The sequence below is a fragment of the Hypomesus nipponensis genome, chromosome 4, assembly GCF_054491055.1.
Source record: "Hypomesus nipponensis isolate SF chromosome 4, ASM5449105v1, whole genome shotgun sequence".
NCBI lineage: Eukaryota > Metazoa > Chordata > Actinopteri > Osmeriformes > Osmeridae > Hypomesus > Hypomesus nipponensis.
The window spans coordinates 12524652-12545420 of record NC_140364.1 but is presented as its reverse complement, the minus strand read 5'-3'; the positions used below and the strand labels follow the sequence as shown (position 1 = coordinate 12545420).

The following is a 20769-nucleotide window of genomic DNA, read 5'->3' as shown; positions in this document are numbered from 1 at the left end:
ATAGCCTGAAAATAGCTGCATTCTCCACTGAGACTAGGCCAAGACTCACACTGTAATCTGTAAGCACACACACACACACACACGCGTACACACACACACACACATACAGATTTTATACATAAGTTGTATGGTACACCAACAGCCTGAGGCCACATTGGCTCCCATGGATATGCCTTGAAGATACTGTACACAGCAAGTGTGTGTGTGTGTGTGTGTGTGTGTGTGTGTGTGATGACTAGCTGACATCGACATTTTGACCTTGACTGAAATATCATCCTCAAACAGAATGACTTTCTCATACCGTTTCCTTTTCATTTAATCTCGTTCCCCCTTCCTTCTCTCCCTCTGGTGAACGTTGTGCTCTCTATATAGAAGATGGGTTAGTGAGGATCTTTTGTCTGTTTCTGTCTCTCTGACTTTCACTGGTGAAGAGGTTTGATTGGACTTGACTCCGGCAGTATTGGTTCTGCAGTATTGGTTTTGAGGGGTTTGAAATATTTGATCAGTTGCTGCCTTGAATCAAAGATAGAGTGTACCTCCTCTGAAAGGTCAGAGAAGATGCAATGCTCAAAGGGAGGTTTGGACTCAGTTCTGGGCCAGTTCTTATTCTCTCTCCGTCCGTCTATGTTTCACTCTCACACAACTCGTTCTTTTCCTCAGTCATGACAGGTGTGTGCGTGTGGTTGTGAGTGTCTGTGTGTGTTCAGGTGTGTGTGTGTTCAGGTGTGTGTGTGTTCAGGTGTGTGTGTGGTGTGTTCAGTGATAGACGTGGCGGAGGCAGGTGAGCACAGGCTACACAGGAGGTCATTTGAGGGGGAGAGAGGGTGTGTGACTGAGGGCTTGAAAGGCATCCGAACCTCCAGCCTGCTCTGGACACAGCGGGGGGTGCTCCTCATAATGGCCCAGTTCCAATCCACCTCCTAGGCCTCACCCTTCCCTTGTTTGGCTCTGAAAGGACCGGATGGATACAGTTTATTGAGTATATGGTTTGTCTTGTACATATAGCATACCCGGTTGAAGCCCTTAAGCCCGGCGGTCGGATCTGCGCTGTTGTTTACGAGGCAGACCCAGAGGTGTAAAAGCAGTCACCGCTTTGGCATGAAAAGACTTGTTCTTCAGACACGCTGTTTGTCTCGAGTGCTCCAACACGCGTGGGCAAACGGCAGATATCGTCGTCTTGGTTGCCTGGATACAGAGTGGATGGGATTGGAGGCCATCTCTAACTGAACGTGGTGTCATTTCTTAAGCAGCTGTGTGGGTCACACTGAGATGGGGGGTCTCCATGCTAGGGTCGGAGTGGCAGGAAAACAGCCCTTTCGAAATAGTCGAGGCGCTGTGGACTTGGAGCAAGGCTGAGTTTCATTATTGGGGTCAATAGACTTATCTCTCTCTTCTTCTCTTTCTCTTCTCCCTCTGTCTCTCTTCCTCTCTGTCTCTCTTCCTCTCTGTCTCTCTTCCTCCCTCTGTCTCTCTTCCTCTCTGTCTCTCTTCCTCTCTGTCTCTCTTCCTCTCTGTCTCTCTTCCTCTCTCTGTCTCTCTTCCTCTCTCTGTCTCTCTTCCTCCCTCTGTTTCTCTTCCTCCCTCTGTCTCTCTTCCTCTCTGTCTCTCTTCCTCTCTGTCTCTCTTCCTCTCTGTCTCTCTTCCCCTCTGTCTCTCTTCCTCTCTGTCTCTCTTCCTCTCTCTGTCTCTCTTCCTCCCTCTGTCTCTCTTCCTCCCTCTGTCTCTCTTCCTCTCTGTCTCTCTTCCTCCCTCTGTCTCTTCCTCTCTGTCTCTCTTCCTCTCTGTCTCTCTTCCTCCCTCTGTCTCTCTTCTTCTCTGTCTCTCTTCCTCTCTTCCTCTCTGTCTCTCTTCCTCTCTCTGTCTCTCTTCCTCTCTCTGTCTCTCTTCCTCTCTGTCTCTCTTCCTCTCTGTCTCTCTTCCTCCCTCTGTCTCTCTTCCTCTCTGTGTCTCTTCCTCTCTGTCTCTCTTCCTCTCTGTCTCTCTTCCTCTCTGTCTCTCTTCCCCTCTGTCTCTCTTCCTCTCTGTCTCTCTTCCTCTCTGTCTCTCTTCCTCTCTGTCTCTCTTCCTCTCTGTCTCTCTGTCTCTCTTCCTCCCTCTGTCTCTCTTCCTCTCTCTGTCTCTCTTCCTCTCTGTCTCTCTTCCTCCCTCTGTCTCTCTTCCTCTCTGTCTCTCTTCCTCTCTCTGTCTCTCTTCCTCTCTGTCTCTCTTCCTCTCTGTCTCTCTTCCTCTCTCTGTCTCTCTTCCTCCCTCTGTCTCTCTTCCTCTCTGTCTCTCTTCCTCTCTGTCTCTCTTCCTCTCTCTGTCTCTCTTCCTCTCTGTCTCTCTTCCTCTATGTCTCTCTTCCTCTCTCTGTGTCTCTTCCTGTCCTCTCTCTGTCTCCTCCTCCTCCTTCTCCAGGACATGGGTCCCTCCAGCATGCCCTCCGTGCCCCTCATGGTGGGCTGTGGGGTCTCCTGTACCGCCCTGCTCATCTTGCTGCTCATCTACGCTGCCTTCTGGAGGTAAGGACACACACACACACACACCTCCGTCCGTGCCAACCACACACACACACACGTCACAGCCTTCCTTGGGCATGTCCAGGTCCGGTGGCGTGTGAAGAGCCAGTGTCACCACACTAGATTAAGAGCCTGTGGAGGAGGGGGGACCAGGCTGTTCTGGCTGGCCAGCGGTGCGACCCCCGCCAAACCTCCAATTAAGCCTAATGGAGAATTAACTGGGAAGGATTAACTGAGCCTGTGTGTGGGTCTGGGAGAAAGACAGAGAGAGAGAGAGAGAGAGAGAGAGAGAGAGAGAGAGAGAGAGAGAGAGAGACTGGCAGGAGAGGTGCTAGTTAGCTTAGCCTCCCACAGACACTGAGGGCCGATCATGGCGAAGGGTAACGGGGATTCATCACCTGGGTTCTTCTGGTTTATTCTGGTTTCCGTGGTTCCCTCCGCACCCCTCGCAGGTATATCCGCTCGGAGAGGTCGATCATCCTGGTGAATTTCTGTCTCTCCATACTGGCCTCCAACATGTTGATTCTGGTGGGACAATCCCAAACGCTGACCAAGGTGAGTGAAGGACACACACAAACACTGACACCCAACATTCCCTTGCTCCTTCTCATTCTCCCACTCTCCCTCTATCTTGTAAGATTATCATCTTGACTCGTGTATCTTTCTTTCTCTCCCTCTTCTTCTCGCTGTATCCCTCCCTCCCTCCCTCCCTCCCTCCCTCCCTCCCTCCCTCCCTCCCTCCCTCCCTCCCTCCCTCCCTCCCTCCCTCCCTCCCTCCCTCCCTCCCTCCCTCCCTCCCTCCCTCCCTCCCTCCCTCCCTCCCTCCCTCCCTCCCTCCTCCAGGGCCTGTGTGCAGTGACTGCTGCCTTCCTCCACTTCTTCTTCCTGGCCTCGTTCTGCTGGGTGCTGACGGAGGCGTGGCAGTCCTACTTGGCTGTGATTGGCAAGATGAGGACACGCCTCATACGCAAACGCTTCCTGTGCCTGGGCTGGGGTGAGAACACACGTGTAAACACGTGAACACACTCCACCCTTCACACACATCGATCAGGAAGGACCCATTTCCCTCTGCGACCCTGTCCTTAGTCCTGTCTCAGTCCTGCTCAGCATGTAGAGCGACATGACGACTTGAGTCTAAAAAAAGGGATGACAAGACACCAGATAAGAGGATAAGAGAAGCTGGGGATGGCTTGGGTCCCACGCCAGCTCGATCCACGGAGATACGGAAGCAATTACAGCCCCCGATCCCTGTTCATATCTGACCGCTGCCGATGCAGCTATCTGATCTGTCAGGTCTGAGATGCCCTTAGCTGATACAGGACGGGGGGCTTGGTCCTCAGACGGAGAGATGGGGGGGGGGGGGGGGCAGTACGGTCAGAGGAAGGGGGAGAGGAGGAGGGGGAGAGGGGGTTTGGGGAGAGGAGGAGGGGGAGAGGGGGTTTGGGGAGAGGAGGAGGGGTGGGGGGTGGGAGAGGAGGGGGGAGGGAGAGAGGAAGAAGGGGAGGAGAGGAGGGAGGTTGGGAGAGAAGGAGGTGGGGGGGCGCAGCACTCAGTCGCAGTGATAGTTGCCATGGTTACCAGTGATTGAGTGTTGTGTGCGCGTGTGTGCGTAAAGGTAGGGTGGGGTCCTTTAAAAGCCATGGTTATTATTTAATTGAAATTTGCCTCCTACCGGTTAGCACTGAGCCCGACACCCCACATCTTTCGGTTAAAGTGCCTTTTTCTAATTGCTTTTCGTTTGGAGCAGTAATCACAGCTCGGTTAATTACATGAATATTTCAGAGCCAAGCTCATTAGGGGCCCAGCAGATTTTTCTCTCTGTGTGTGACAGACACACACATGCATGTGCACACACATACACACACACACATATACACAGTCACACACACGAACGGGTCAGTCGTAGCCCAAGGTAGGACACACTGCTTCATGTATAATGCAGAGAAAAACAGCAGAGGTGCATTGTGGGAACAAACAGAACATGCACAGACAGAATCCGTGTTCTCCTGTGGTCCGAGCCTCTTCCTGTGTCCGGGGCTAACGTCATGTTAGCCAGACGGTCACGCCAGACGGTCAAGCTCTCAGTGTCCTGCAGGAGAGAGAGGGACCTGTACAGGCCACAGAGCCTTACTAGTCCTTATGTCCTAATCCTCTCTCTCTCTCTCTCTCCCTCTCTCTCCCTCTCTTTCTCTCTCTCTCTCACTCTCTCTCTCTCTCTCATTGTTATTCTCCCCATTCCCCTCCACACCTCTATTTCTCCTCTCTCTTGTTGTCAATCTTTGTCTTCCTCTTTCTCTGTCAATATCCCCATCCTTTCTCTCTCTTGCACGTTATGCTCTCTCTCCCTTTCTCTCTCTCTTCAATCTGTCTTCCTCCCTCTCTCTCTCCCTTTCTCTCTCTCTTCAATCTGTCTCCCTCCCTCTCTCTCTCCCTTTCTCTCTCTCTTCAATCTGTCTCCCTCCCTCTCTCTCTCCCTCAGGTCTCCCCGCTCTTGTCGTCGCCGTGTCTGTAGGTTTCACCAGAGCCAGAGGCTACGGCACTCCGAACTAGTGAGTACAGCTCCTGACATCATCCCTCACACACTACCTAACATCATCCCTCACACACTACCTAACATCATCCCCACACACTACCGACATCATCCCCACACACTACCGACATCATCCCCACACACTACCGACATCATCCCCACACACTACCTAACATCATCCCCACACACTACCTAACATCATCCCCACACACTACCGACATCATCCCCACACACTACCTAACATCATCCCCACACACTACCGACATCATCCCCACACACTACCGACATCATCCCCACACACTACCGACATCATCCCCACACACTACCGACATCATCCCCACACACTACCGACATCATCCCCACACACTACCGACATCATCCCCACACACTACCTAACATCATCCCCACACACTACCGACATCATCCCCACACACTACCGACATCATCCCCACACACTACCGACATCATCCCCACACACTACCGACATCATCCCTCACACACTACCGACATCATCCCTCACACACTACCTCATCACCACACAAATCACATATCAGCATTTTCACATACAAATTGCATGCCATGGTAACATACACACTGCATGATTCCATCCCCACATACACCCCACGTGATCTCAGTACAATATCCAAAAGCCCCGAGCTCACTCACTCTCTCAGAATAAGTAAGGCTGGACATTATCAACAGTTTCCACATTTCTTTTTTCAGAGTTCTTTAATCTACCGCTTAGACAAACAACTCACTGGAGTCCTTAATTGCTTGTTTTTCTAGGAGAACCATTGGTTGCATTTCTAACACTGCCAGGGAACAATAAATGAGAGTAACTAAATGGAGCCCAAATTATGTTTCACAAAACAGAGTCAAATTTAACTGCATTGATTTCCTTTTCTTTCCCCTTCTTTAAAACAACATCATCTACTCCCCCAGCTGCTGGTTGTCTTTGGAAGGAGGCTTACTCTACGCATTCGTCGGGCCCGCCGCTGTCATCGTCTTGGTGGGTTTCCACAGTCACTTGTCATGGTCTCTTGTTCCCTCTGACTGTCAACACACACTTATTTCAGAAGGCGGGCCCTGCTAACCCACAGACGTCCGTGACTCACTAGGTAGGGAAACGCGTAAACCAGAGCTGACCTTAGTTTCACCTCACACCAGAGGTGAGCTGTACTAGTTCATTGGAGAGCCCCCGCGGTGCATCGACGCGAATGAGGACACAACGAACCAAATGAGTACAAACAAAAATAGAATTGGCCCGCGTGCCGCCTACAGCTGGGGTATCCCCCCGCCCTCCTGCCTCTCCGCATCCTGTCACACGCGCCCCCGCCTCGGCCCGCCCCCCCCTTCACTTCCTGTGTCCTCGCCGACTCATCGATTGACCTTTTCACATGGAATCAGCCCACACTGCGGCTCGGCCTCCCGTGAGCGGGGTGAGCGGGGTGAGCGGGGTGAGCGCCGCTCTCAGGGAACACGGCTGCGTTGCTCCTGTGTGGAGCTAGCGCGGGGAGAGGGACCATGTCGCTCTGTCGTCAGAACCCTCGACCCCCGTCAGCTGGGGTAGACAGTGTTACCAGTGTGAGCGCCCGAGTAAATATGCTCTGTCAGTAAGCTTGATAAGCCAAGGCAGTCTATTAGTGATTTGTTTGTTGACGTGGATTTGGCGGTGTGTGTGTGTGTGTGTGCAAGCCTTCTTTCGAGTGAAAGACATGCAGGACTTCCAACAGGTGTGTGTGTGTGTGTGTGGAGGGGGGGGGGGGGGTGTATGTCCCTGCATGTTTGTCCCCGGTCCCCTCATGTTGTGGTTGGGGCCACTCGAACAAACAGCTGTAATTGAGAGTGGTGCATCGGAGAGAGAACACTAGCTTCCCTGTAGACCAGACTCTAATTAATGGAAATATAATGAATCTGGCCCTGAGCAAATAGCAGAGCATGTCCCGCCTGTCTCCAGTGCACACCGAACATGACTGGCATGGAAATGGTGGTTATGCACGCACACACACACACACGGCAGAAACATCTGTTAGCATCACAAGAAAAGGGTGAGATACCTTGGTATAGGGAGAGAGGGGTGGAGGGAGAGAGGGGCGGGGGAAGAGAGGGGCGGGGGAAGAGAGGGGCGGGGGAAGAGAGGGGCGGGGGAAGAGAGGGGCGGGGGAAGAGAGGGGCGGGGGAAGAGAGGGGCGGGGGGAGAGAGGGGCTGTTGGATCAAGATAAGGAGTGAAAGGTCACAGCCAGGGAGATCTGAGAGGTTCCTGAGTGATGGAGCGCTCACATGACAAGACTTGTGTGTGTGTGTGTGTGTGTGTGTGTGTGCGCACAGCTGGAATGTGTCAGGGAGCCCAGATGTGTCAGGCTGATCGGTCGTTTAGTGGTATAGGGGTCATGAGAGGGCAATACGACTAGGTCTCACACTGTTTATACACAAACACTACACACACGCACACACACACATCGCCCTGACTGTGTTTCTCCCTCCGCAGGTGAACATGTTGATTGGCATCGTGGTTTTCAACAAGCTCATGTCTCGAGATGGAATCTCAGACAAGTCTAAAAAGCAGCGAGCAGGGTAGGTGAAGCCTTCACACACACACAGGCACACACACAAACACAGGCACACACACACCCACACACGGACCATACACCACTCACCAATCCATACAGCCAAATGGCCCTCAGGTCAGTCCAGTGCTGTGAAGTTGAAAAATGACAGAAAAGAAAAAGACTGTGATGCAGAAAGAGAACGTGTTCCTACTTTACGCTCCAACTTGCCTGTCATGCCATGTCTTACAGGTAAAACATGCCAGGGGCAAAACACACAGACAGATCTGCACACACAATACACATGCACCCACAAAACATCAACATTGTAACAGCCGGATTTCATTCTCTCAAGGTTTCCATGTTTCCATGATATTTCAAGGGCACAGAACACATGTACATATCAAAACACATGAACATGCGTATGATAACCGATCGCTAGTTCAGCTTGAAATGTGACCCAGTAACACACATGCTCACGCACGCGTCCGTACACACATGCCCGGCCCTTTCGTGGCTAATTCCATCATCAGTGATTTGTCATCTCTGCTAATCCAATGAGTGGAGATATCTACGGCGCTACGAGCCAAATCCATGCTTTCATTTCCATCCTCATCGATCTCACCCCCCCCCCTCTCTCTCTCTCTCTCTCTCTCTGTCTGTCTCTCTCTGTCTCTCTGTCTCTCTCTCTATGTCTCTCTCTCTCCTGCTTCCATCTTCATTGTCTGCCTCACGGTGTTTGAACCCTAATCAATGTAGCTCTGGGGCTGGCAGGGTTAATGGCAGAGTTCTCACTGAGGGGGGCTCAGGCACAAGAGATGGAACCAGGAAGGATGGACACACGCACACACACACACCAACATGAATACACACATGATGTAGGAACAACATGTTCAGTTTTTGCCCTCTCTGCCTTTGCATTTGTTTGGAGTGCATCAACAGACACATCGCGCACACTCGCGCAGTCCAGGCTGGCTAACAGGACAGGATGTCATTAGCGATAATGTATTTCTTTATGAAGCTGTGGGGATGTGGCTGGCTGTAAGGCAATGAGCTGTGGTAGGACGCTAATGTAGCAGAGCAACGCACAGCCCTATCATTCAGCACTCACCAAAACACACACACACACACACACACACTGCTTTAAGAGAATTGTTTGACTTCAGCACTGAGGAAGCTTTCATCAGACATACATAAACACATCCAGACGCACACATCCAGACGCACACATCCAGACGCACACATCCAGACGCACACATCCAGACGCACACATCCAGACGCACACATCCAGTTTAATACTGTATGTAACGGGGGCTACTCACACACACCTGCCTAAAGTACACACACTCACACTTATAGTACACACACACACACACCACAAAAGCTGCATACTTTGTATTCTGGTCGCAGTTGAGACTTGACAAAAAGCTGTCTAGACAGGAAGGCACTGTCACACACATTCAAACACACACAGTCCAGTACACAGGAACACACACACACACACACATTCAAACACACACAGTCCAGTACACAGGAACACACACACACACACACATGCAAGCACACACAGTCCAGTACACAGGAACACACACACACACACACATGCAAGCACACACAGTCCAGTACACAGGAACACACACACACACACACATGCAAGCACACACAGTCCAGTACACAGGAACACACACACACACACACATTCAAACACACACAGTCCAGTACACAGGAACACACACACACACACACATTCAAACACACACAGTCCAGTACACAGGAACACACACACACACACACATTCAAACACACACAGTCCAGTACACAGGAACACACACACACACACACACATTCAAACACACACAGTCCAGTACACAGGAACACACACACACACACATGCAAGCACACACAGTCCAGTACACAAGAACACACACACACACACACATTCAAACACACACAGTCCAGTACACAGGAACACACACACACACACATTCAAACACACACAGTCCAGTACACAGGAACACACACACACACACACATTCAAACACACACAGTCCAGTACACAGGAACACACACACACACACACACACACATGCAAGCACACACAGTCCAGTACACAGGAACACACACACACACACACATGCAAGCACACACAGTCCAGTACACAGGAACACACACACACACACACATGCAAACACACACAGTCCAGTACACAGGAACACACACACACACACATTCAAACACACACAGTCCAGTACACAGGAACACACACACACATTCAAACACACACATTCCAGTACACAGGAACACACACACACACACACACACACATGCAAGCACACACAGTCCAGTACACAGGAACACACACACACACACACACACATTCAAACACACACAGTCCAGTACACAGGAACACACACACACACACACACACATTCAAACACACACAGTCCAGTACACAGGAACACACCCTAATAATAAACAGAAATGTGTTTCGTCAGGCCTTGTGTCACTGTCTCACTGGATGGAGTTATTAGTGTTATTAAGATGTGTTAGAGACATTAGCATCCTGCTTTAACGTTGCAATGCATGCTTTTACTTTTCTATCTGTTTCATTTCTCGCTCTCTCGCTCGGTCTCTCTGTTTCACGCATATTACATTCTATTCTGTCTATTTTAATCTGTGAACTGTTGTTCATTGCTACTAATTTGAGATTTGTTAATTTCTTTCTTTTTCTCCCTGTTTTTGTTCTTGACCTTTTTTTGTCCTCGTGTATCAATCGTCTTCCAATCATCCCAACCACACACTCCCACTTTATCCCGCCGGAAATGTGTGTGTGTGTACGTGTGTGTGTATATGAATGTGTGTGTGTATGTATACATGTGTCCTGAAGTCTACCGGTGGAGGCGCGTAGCCGACTGCTCCTGAAATGCTCCAAGTGTGGCGTAATCTCAAGCACCGCTCTGTCCAGCTCTACAGCCAGCAGCGCCATGTTAGTCCATCTCCATGCTCCGCTCTCGCTGTCTCTCTGTCTCTCTCTCTCTGTCTTTCTCTCTGTCTCTCCGTCTCTCTCTCTGTCTCTCTCTCTGTCTCTCTCTCTGTCTCTCTCTCTGTCTCTCTCTCTGTCTCTCTCTCTCTCTCTGTCTCTCTCTGTCTCTCCGTCTCTCTCTCTCTGTCTCTCTGTCTCCGTCTCTCTCTCTGTGTCTCTCTATCTCTCTCTCTCTCTCTCTCTCTCTCTCTCTGTCTCTCTCTCTCTCTCTCTCTCTCTCTCTGTCTCTCTCTGTCTCTCTCTGTCTCTCTCTCTCTCTGTCTCTCTCTTTCCCTTACCCCTTTGCCTCTGTCTATCAGTCTCTCCCTCCCTCTCTCTCTGTATATCCCCCTCGCCTTCTTTCTCTCCTTGTCTGTATCTATCTCTTTATTCCTCTGTCTCTCTCTGTCTGTCTGGTTGTCCCTCCCTTCCATGATCCATCCCTCCTGTCTCTGTGGGTCGAGGGAGGTGCAGGAGGGGGATGGGAGAGCTGGCCCTCTGTCTGACACTAAGGACCTGTGAGGCTGGATGAGCTCAGACTCCCATCCACACGTTCACATGCAGTCAACACACACACACATACACACACACACAAACCTAGCCTAGAGTAATTGTATCTCAGTAAAAACCTGTGTGTGTGTGAGAGAGAAAAAGAGTGAGAGAGCGAGAGAGCGAGAGAGCGAGAGAGAGCGAGAGAGAGCGAGAGAGAGCGCGAGAGAGAGAGAGAGAGAGAGAGAGAGAGAGAGAGAGAGACTGTGTTAATGTGTCATCGTTCATCTCAACATACAGATTTGGCTTAGCTCTGTAAAGCCACTAATCACTTCTCAGTCAGAGCTCGCACCTTCACACCCACACCCTTACACACACCCTTACACACACCCTTACACACATGCGTATACACAAGGATCTGTTGGGTATCTCCAGTGTTGCTAATGGGATATCTACCTGGATGACAGTGAGGGTGTGAGTGTGTGTATTAAGTGTGTGATGGGGATTGATCCACCTCTCCTCATGTCTCCTGTACCACCCCTCCCCCTCCCCCTTACACCCCAATCCTCATCCTCGTCTTTGTCTCTCTTCCTTTCTCTCCTCCTTTCTCTCAGGGCATCTCTGTGGAGTTCCTGTGTCGTTCTCCCCCTGTTGGCTCTGACCTGGATGTCTGCTGTGTTGGCCATTACAGACCGACGTTCCACACTGTTCCAGGTGCTCCGTCCTCCGTCCGTCCGTCCCCCCGTCCCCCCCTCAGCACACACACACACGACACGCACACCTACCCAGACACACACCAGCCCAGCTGACCAGGTGCTCTGCTTTCCCCCCCCCCCCCCCAGGTCCTGTTTGCCGTCTTTGACTCTGTCCAGGGCTTCGTCATCATCACGGTGCACTGCGCCATGCGCCGCGAGGTCAGTCTCTGTGTCCGTGCGTCTAGACGGCAAACTCTGTCTGTCTCCACTGCGTGCTGTGAAGCAGTCTGTCTGTACATGGTACACTAGGCTCTAGAACAACGTGCTACTGTCCTCCAGCACAAGTCACCGTGTACCTTAGCTACCTGGACCTCCGCAGGGGGTACCCTCCGTATCGGATTACATTTTCCCTTCATGAAGGCCCACACCCAGTACACCAGGGAGTGGACCAGGCCACAGGAAGGGATTCATTCCGTTTTTATATCCACATGTTTGGCCTACTTCAATGCAGCACTAAGAGTCCATCTGATCCAGTATGGACATAAAGAGATTATGGAACCCCAGTACGACTATAAGACTTTAAGTCCCTGTCTAATGTCCTCAATCACCATTCGCTTATACCTACGCCCCCCAGGGAGCCCCGCTGTTGGGTACGTACACACACACAAACCACGTACACACACACACACACACAGACCATACACGCACCACAAAATCCATTTTTACCACAGACTGTTCTCCCCAGGGGCGTGGCATTACCCAGTTACCAGTTACCCACAATGCAGTGTGGCTGTGACTGTATCTACCGTCCCACCCCCTGCTCTTCCATCCGACCAATCAATACCACAGTGATCGGATCATTAGGTGCAGTGTAATTGAATTGCTAAATGCTATGCATGCTAAGCTATGTTAAACCAGAAGAATCACAATAAGGAGGGATTAGTCAACTAAATCCAGGAATCATTTTAGTAAATATATGAAAATCCCCGCTGAAGACTACGTAATCCCTTATGGCTGTAGCCTAGCAGTGGGGCGGGGTTGGGGGGGGGGGGGGGGGGTAGGTTTAGAGAAGGAAGAGTGTGAGAGAGGCAACATTAACATGCTACCGGAGAGCAGTGGATGACAGGACACGGTGACAGCGAGCAGGAAGGCTCATGGATCCACAGCAGAGATCAGAGCCTCCTGGAGAGAGGGATAGAGAGGAGCAGAGATCTAGAGGAGGGCTGGGGGGGCAGTGGGTAGCTTGCAGATATCTGTAGAGGACTGGGGGAAGGCGGGGGGGAGAGGGCGGGGGGGGGGGGTGGCTGTTGGACGTCGGCACGGAGGTAGAAAACCGTGGCTTCCAATTCCACCAGCTGTGGTCCTGATGCAATAAGGAACGTGAAATATGGATGTGAATAGCAGGGGAGATTTGGGGGGAAAGAGGGGGTGGAGGAATTGAAAGAAAGAGGGAGGAGGAAAATACCCATGGAGATATGAGGTGGGGGGGGGGGAGTTAGAGAAGAGAGTGTGATTAGTAGAGCACTAGGGTGATGGGGGGGGGGGCGGAGAGTGTAGAAAATAAGGGGGCTCGAAGTGGAGTAAAAGAGACTGCATGCAGAGATATATGGAAACGTTGATTATGGAGAGAGAGAGAGAGAGAGGGGGAGAGAAAGAGAGAGAGAGAGAGAGAGAGGGGGGAGAGAAAGAGAGGGAGAGAGAGAAAGAGAGAGGGAGAGGGAGAGAGAGAGAGAGAGGGAGAGAGAGAGGGGGGAGAGAAAGAGAGGGAGAGAGAGAGAGGGAGAGAGAGAGAGGGAGAGAGAGAGAGGGAGAGAGAGAGAGGGAGAGAGAACATGCATGTACTGTATGGATCCATAGGACGCTTCATCACTTTGAAGTGTGTGTTATCCACACGCGGTGCCAACACACTCTGTGGGTGACGACGGCATCAGGGCTTACGTGCTGGGGACGTCAGCGAGGGAGGGGGTGAGAGAGAGAGAGAGAGAGAGAGAGAGAGACATGGAGCGAGAGACACCAGAGCATGAAGTATTCATCTGACACGGTGTGTGCTCTGATCCCACATGCAGCCGCTCGCTCGCCCACCCCTGCTGGGACGGAACAAGGCCATTTCTGGCCCTACATCCGACGCCTTCTCTGTCATCCAATCACACGTCTCGCTTCTCAGCCCTCCACATGGCATATCCCTGTACAGTCACTATGTCCACTGCAGACTCGAGAAGGGCAACGAGCAAACGCTGTAAACAACAACAAAAAGTCTTGTTTACGTGAAGATTTTTTACATCTCTGGATGTGTTTGTGGGGCGAGTCTTACCTTTTCACGGTCCACATGGCAATACAGCCATTGATCTGACAGAGAAGGTGAGGGGTCTCCTGGAGGCTGTGAGAGAGAGGAATGTGTTTGGGGGAGGGATGAGAAGATGGCTGGAGATTGATCAGCGAGGGGATCTGGATTCGCTTGTCTTTGATTTAGAGAATGTTGGTTTTCTGAGTGTTTCCTCTGCTGCAAAGCCCCGGGCTGCCATTCCCCATGTTTAAACTGGGCCCTAAGTACACCTCCAGTATCTCCCTGCTCCCACCCTCCCTCCTTCAGCAGGCTCATCTTTCCCTCTGGCTCAATATCGCTCTTTAAAGTCCAATAAAAACCCAGAAGAAGAGCAAAGGAAAGACTGGTTTTGATTTCCGCAACAATATCAAAACAAATGAAATATCCTTTTAAAGGTCTTCAATAAAAGGTGCTCAATTTAAACCAAAGCCCCTCGCAAGGATTCTCCTCTCACGTCTCCTTCTCTGCCCCCACCCCCCTCCCTCCCACAGGTGCAGGATGCAGTGCGCTGCCGGATGGGGGGATGCAAGGACGACAGCGAGAACTCGCCTGACTCCTGCAAGAATGGACAGGTGCAGATCATGGTGAATAACATTTCCATCTCATCTCATGCAACCCCTGGCATCATCCCCCATCCCACTCCCCCCCTCCACACCTTCCCAACATTCCCACCCACGCGTGCTGCAAACACCCTTCCGGAAACATCCACCTGAGCCCGCGCAACTGTTACCATGTAAAATCCAAACATCAAGAACCCCCTAGTCCCTTCATGACTTAACACAACGTTCCTTAAATGTTTTTTAAATCTTTTTTTTTTTTTGCCGATGGCCGTCAACTGTGTTTTTCGTCGCCAGCCCGGAGTCCTCTCCGTACCGCGTCCTCGCTAGGAGGTTTCAGAACGCGCGCGCCATGTCACCAACGTGAGCGTGGTGGTGTGGTCGAGGCGTTCTTCCCTCACAGCTCCTCATCTTTATTCAAACGGCACCAAGCTGCCTTCAGGTGATTCTGTCACAAACTGAGCTAATAGTGTGATAAATCATAAAGACACAAAGTGCCTACCAATGTCAACGCGGTCGAAACGGCTAGCGACGAAGCCGAGGCGAACGTGCCGCCGTGCTTCACACTTCGCCCGCCGACGCCGCCCGTAACGATTACGGCCTCCTCACTTGGCTCTGAGGGCGGGAGAACTTCTCATGGGTCTAATCTGTCGTTAACTGTTTTTATAATGCAGTGTGTTCACACAGCGAAGGAGGCACAAATGATTCATTGGTTTTGTCAGCGTTATGTTTTGGGTAAAGACTCTAAATCGTTCGCCATCAAGGGGATCCCTTCGCATTGTTCTGGTTTTCAGGCGAGCGCGAACCCCTTCAAACCATCTGTCAAACCAAACGTGTTTGTGTTGAGATGTACTTTGTTGAAGATCCTCCGCACTCCCCCACCTTCCCCACCTCCCTCCCTCCCCCTGTCACGTCTCCCGCTCACACGTCTCTCCTCCGCTCTCTCCATCCCATCTCTCCACGACCAGACTCCGAAGTGTGCTAACGTGAGCTACTGCGGTCAGCAGTGCGGCAGCACCATACGCTACAGCACCCCTCCGTGTGGCCCGCAGCCCTGCTCGCCCGCCTGCCTCCCGCCGTGCCGCCACGGCTGCCAGCAGGCCTGCTACCACAGCCTGCCGCACAACAACCATAGCCATGACCACAACCATGCCCTAAACCACGCCCATAACCACACGCACACCCTGGGCCATGACCACATCAGCAGCAAACCAGTACGTCAACTCATGTAGCAAAGACAGAGATAAGACTTACTGTAGCGACGGTAGATTTCAGCTCCCAACTCCAAACACAAGGTGCAATCTGTCACTTGTCATTGCAATGCACGGTGTGTTTTTACAATTTGTGGGGTGGGGGGGGTGGGATCTGTAAAAAATAAATAACTCAAAGGTTTGTTTTCCAATCTGGATTGTGAAATTGCACAGCTTGTACCGTTAACGTAGACAGCTTCTATGGCTGCCGTGTCGATACTGTAAAGCGCAAATGTAAATGAGTCGTCTCTGTGTGTGCCCTGTGTTCCTGCACGCATTGTCTGTTGAGACGCAGTTGCAATATGACAAGTGACTTGTGTTCCAAGTACTCTGGTCTCCTATGAGTCCTCTCTTTCTCTCTGTCTCTTTGTTTTTGTGTCTCTCTCTTTCCCTCTCGCACTGTCTCAGTGGCACACCCAGCATTTGTCAAGGCTTCTGGGATTTAGACCTATAGGGGGCATTGGGTTGTTCTGGAAGGAAGAGGGAGGGAAAAGAGAGATAGAGAGATGGAGAGATAGAAAAAGGCGAGAGACAAATGGAAATGGGGGCTGTGGATGTCACAGGAAGTTTGAGGTTTTTTTAATGGAGGTGAACACAAACTGGAGCGTCTTCTCTTTTAACAAGTTCTGTTTTTAGCTTACGTCTTTGTTTTTTTTTTAATGAAAGGCCTTTACAAAGAGACTCAGAAGTAACAACAACGAGTTACACAAGTCAGGAACTACTACCTACAGTATTAGCTGACAATTACATGATTGGAGGACACAGAAAATATGAGGGTGTAGATAAGGGTAAATGCCTTTTCCCCTTTTTGAAATGAAGGTAGTCATTTATGTCTGAGGGTAAAAGTACTGAGTGCTGTGGAAGAATTATAGCAAAAAATGAGTGATTCATTTAAATGCCAGTTACCTCAAATAACCCACAAAACAGCAACACACATGACTGTTGTTGAACTTGATTTCACATTTCCTAACCACCCTCTCAGTTGTTCATGTACTGTTTCATCCCAGCCTTTACAAGGACACAGAGAAGTAACAATAAGGAGTTACACAAGTCAGGAACTAGTACCTATTAGCTGACAATTACATGAATGGATGACACAGAAAATATGAAGGGGGGGGGGGCTAAGGCCTTTTCCCCATTTTGAAAGGAGAAAAGTGCTTAATGAAAAGAAGGTAGTCATCTATCTCTGTGGATAAAAGTACGGGGTGCTTTGGGAGAGTTATTAATTTAGAAGCCATTTAACTCAACTAACCCACAAAACAGCAACCAGCATGACTGTTCAACAACTTTATTTCATCTTTCATAACCACCTTCTCAGTTATTCTCCATGTTCTGTTTAATCCCAGCAAGCACTCATTCAGCTTGCCAGACAATAACATCACTATGGAAACAAATGGGATCCTTTGCACATCATGTGAACGTGGAAGGCATTAGAATATCGAACTGATTGATGCGCTGGACAGGGACACACATCCCATAATATGTTCCCTGTCCGACGACTATACTTCCTGTCTAAACATCGCTCTCCTTTCTCATGCATTCTGTCAGACGGACTTTGAAAAGGACGTGGACTTGGCTTGTCAGACAGGTAAGTCGCCCACCCCCTTTCCTTTTCAAAAACCTCTCTCTCTCTCTCTCTCTCTCTCTCTCTCTCTCTGTCTATCTCTCTCTCTGTCTATCTCTCTCTCTGTCTCTCTCACTCTCTCTGCCTCTCTCTCTCTGTCTACATTTCTCTCTCTCTCTCTCTCTCTCTCTCTCTCTCTCTCTCTCTCTCTCTCTCTCTCTCTCTCTCTCTCTCTCTCCATCTCTCACTCTCTGTATGTCTCCTTCCATTCATGGCCCTTCTCTCTTCGTTTATTCATGGAGCAGCTGTGAGCAGATAGCCCCAGTGCCTGGGTCTCCCCTCCAGTGCCTGGGTCTCCCCTCCAGTGCCTGGGTCTCCCCTCCAGTGCCTGGGTCTCCCCTCCAGTGCCTGGGTCTCCCCTCCAGTGCCTGGGTCTCCCCTCCAGTGCCTGGGTCTCCCCTCCAGTGCCTGGGTCTCCCCTCCAGTGCCTGGGTCTCCCCTCCAGTGCCTGGGTCTCCCCTCCAGTGTAAAGGCAGAGCTGGGAGGGATGGGGGGATCTGAGCCTAGCCCTTTGGGATGATCATTTCCTCTCATACAGCACCATTCTATCCAGTGGCATTTCAGTGGTAGACCTGAACAAGCCTGTCATCCAGTGTGCATGATAATGATGCCTTGTAGGGTGTTCAGATGTATCACAGTATGTTCCTGCCATTGGTGTGTGTGTGTGTGTGTGTGTGTGTGTGTATTTCTGAGTTTTTGAGCGTGTGTGTGTCTTTGAACAGAAATGTATTAACGCACCGTCACTCTCTCCCTCCACCCTCGCAGAAAGAGGACACCCATGTAAGTTTGTCACCCTTTCAAAACACTGTTGGGCCCAGTCTTAAATCAGCCCTAGCATCCTGTCCTCCTCTCCAACCATGCAATGAGCGCGCTCAGATGGGATTGGGTAGGCGGAGCTATCAGAGCTCAGCTCACACCTGGCCAGTCCTGTCCGATCTGCTCGCACCGACAGAGTAGGAGACACGGGTAGGGTTCAGGGGCTCTGTTTGGGACTGGGCCACCGCCACGCAAGTGGCATCTGATCCCGATGGCCCAGTCCTAATATGAGATGCATCGCTGTGCTTTTTGCTTCAGTGTTTTAAGTAAGATATCGGACTAGATCTCATGGATTAGGGCCTAAAGTGGAGGAACGCTCTGATTGGGCAATGAGCATGAGAATAAGCATGCCAGTGTTGGTCTACTGTGTAGGACATAGTGTCAACCAACTAAACACCAGTCATAGGTAGCTTGCATGCCCTTGCCAGGATCTCCTCGACTACAATATAACCTTGTTTTCTGGACTGGTTCAATATCCTCATCGGGCGAGATTTCTTTATATGGTTGAAATTGTTTTGTTGACACAGCCAACAGGCTTTTCTCTTAGATTAATTCCTGTTGAATCTCACTCCTGTCAGCATGTAAACTATGTGTGTTGTTGTATCAGATGACCCTGTTGTTGTAGAATGTTCTAGCATAGTCTCCTCTTTTATACTCCCCCCAAGCATGAAACAAACAAAACAAAGTATGCCCTCTTGTTTTTTGTTTAAAAACTGTTTTTTCAAAGAAACCCACACCATCTGTCAGGTAATCTTAGGGCACAAACAAACACACACACACACACACTCTCTACCTCACACACACACTTATTCTACACTGTGTGTATGTCACATTGAGGTAGTGAATAATGAGTTCCCATGGCAACCGTGCAGACCTAACAGAGCTTGGCAGCGAGGGAATTCAGGGCCCTCTCCTTTTGCTCTGTGGATTCTATAAACTAGTCAATAAGGCAGCTTTCTCCAGGGGCCAGTCTCCTCTAGGGGCCAGTCTCCTCCAGGGGCCAGTCTCCTCCAGGGGCCAGTCTCCTCCAGGGGTCAGTCTCCTCCAGGGGCCAGTCTCCTCCAGGGGCCAGTCTCCTCCAGGGGCCAGTCTCCTCCAGGGGGCCAGTCTCCTCCAGGGGTCAGTCTCCTCCAGGGGCCAGTCTCCTCCAGGGGTCAGTCTCCTCCAGGGGCCAGTCTCCTCCAGGGGCCAGTCTCCTCCAGGGGCCAGTCTCCTCCAGGGGGCCAGTCTCCTCCAGGGGCCAGTCTCCTCTATGGGCCAGTCTCCTCCAGGGGCCAGTCTCCTCCAGGGGACAGTCTCCTCCAGGGGACAGTCTCCTCCAGGGGACAGTCTCCTCCAGGGGGCCAGTCTCACAGAAAAAGGCCCCAGGCCATCAAGTCCTGGCCAAAAGTCACTTGGGACACATTTTTTAGAAAACTCCTACCGACCCTGAAATGAAGAATCCTAACTTATCTTTCAAAGAGGTTCCTGCTCTCCTCATAGTTTATTCACACTCACCTTACAAAGCAGTTTCTTCTTATATATGTTTTTTTCGCCATCAAGTTTTTCATTTTCAGTCAATAAAACTGCATTTATTCATATTTGGGTTGGAGGATGTTGTTTGAATTAATTACACAGGTATTTACAAAATAAAATACTTTTTCTGGAGGCGTTTAAAAGATTTTGCTTCGCCTCCTGTTGCTCACTTAATATCTTCTCCTGTTCGTGTTCTGCCCTCCCATCTCACCATCTTACCCATTTTACCTTTCCGTCGCCTGCTTTTTGGTTCTGCATGGTGACTGTTTAATGCTCCACACACAAACACGTCTTCATGCATTCATTATCCACTTATATTCTTTGTGCGCTCTGTACGGCCCATCCATCTTTCATATCTTCCCCTTCATCTGTTCCTCCTCTCCCTCCCTCTTCTGTTTTTTGCCTCTCCTTTTCTTCCCCCTCATCTTTCATCAACCTGTTTGTATCCCTTTACTTTGGTATCTCTCTCTATTTCTCTCTATGTCTCTCTCTCTCTCTCGTGTCTCTTTTGATTGCTCCCTCCCCTCTTCTGCCTCCCCCCTTCCACTCGTCCTTTCTTTTTTCCCTCTCTCCCTCTCTCCTTCTCCTCTCCCCTAGTCATCTTCAAAGAGGTGAACACCTGTAACCCGGCAACCATCACTGGAACCCTCTCCCGCATCTCCCTCGACGACGAGGACGACCCCAAGCTGGCGGCCCACCAAGAGGGGGGGGTGGGGGTCAACTTCAGCTCCCTGCCCGGAAACATCCCCCCTCCCAACCTCATCGTCCAGGTGTTTGCTTGATAGATTGCTAGGATACGTTTTTATTTGTGTAGCTTTTTACTTTCACGTATTTAGCCCATTTACAGCCCAAATAAGGATTTTACATTACATTTTATTTTTTACGTGTGCTCTTTATCATCAA

At 50.6% G+C, this 20769-nt stretch overlaps 1 protein-coding gene across 1 annotated transcript in view; it reads left to right on the top strand.

Moving 5' to 3' along the window:
• The window catches only part of adgrb2 (adhesion G protein-coupled receptor B2), a 122178-nt gene that overhangs the window by 83380 nt on the left and 18029 nt on the right, over positions 1-20769 (top strand). The window contains exons 17-28 of the mRNA XM_084696019.1: positions 2398-2501; positions 2951-3053; positions 3342-3492; positions 4978-5047; positions 5971-6037; positions 7518-7603; positions 10463-10561; positions 11701-11800; positions 11929-12000; positions 14596-14688; positions 17460-17499; positions 20464-20636. Of these exons, the coding sequence (XP_084552145.1) occupies positions 2398-2501; positions 2951-3053; positions 3342-3492; positions 4978-5047; positions 5971-6037; positions 7518-7603; positions 10463-10561; positions 11701-11800; positions 11929-12000; positions 14596-14688; positions 17460-17499; positions 20464-20636 (1158 nt within the window). The remainder of the gene's footprint in view (positions 1-2397; positions 2502-2950; positions 3054-3341; positions 3493-4977; positions 5048-5970; positions 6038-7517; positions 7604-10462; positions 10562-11700; positions 11801-11928; positions 12001-14595; positions 14689-17459; positions 17500-20463; positions 20637-20769) is intronic.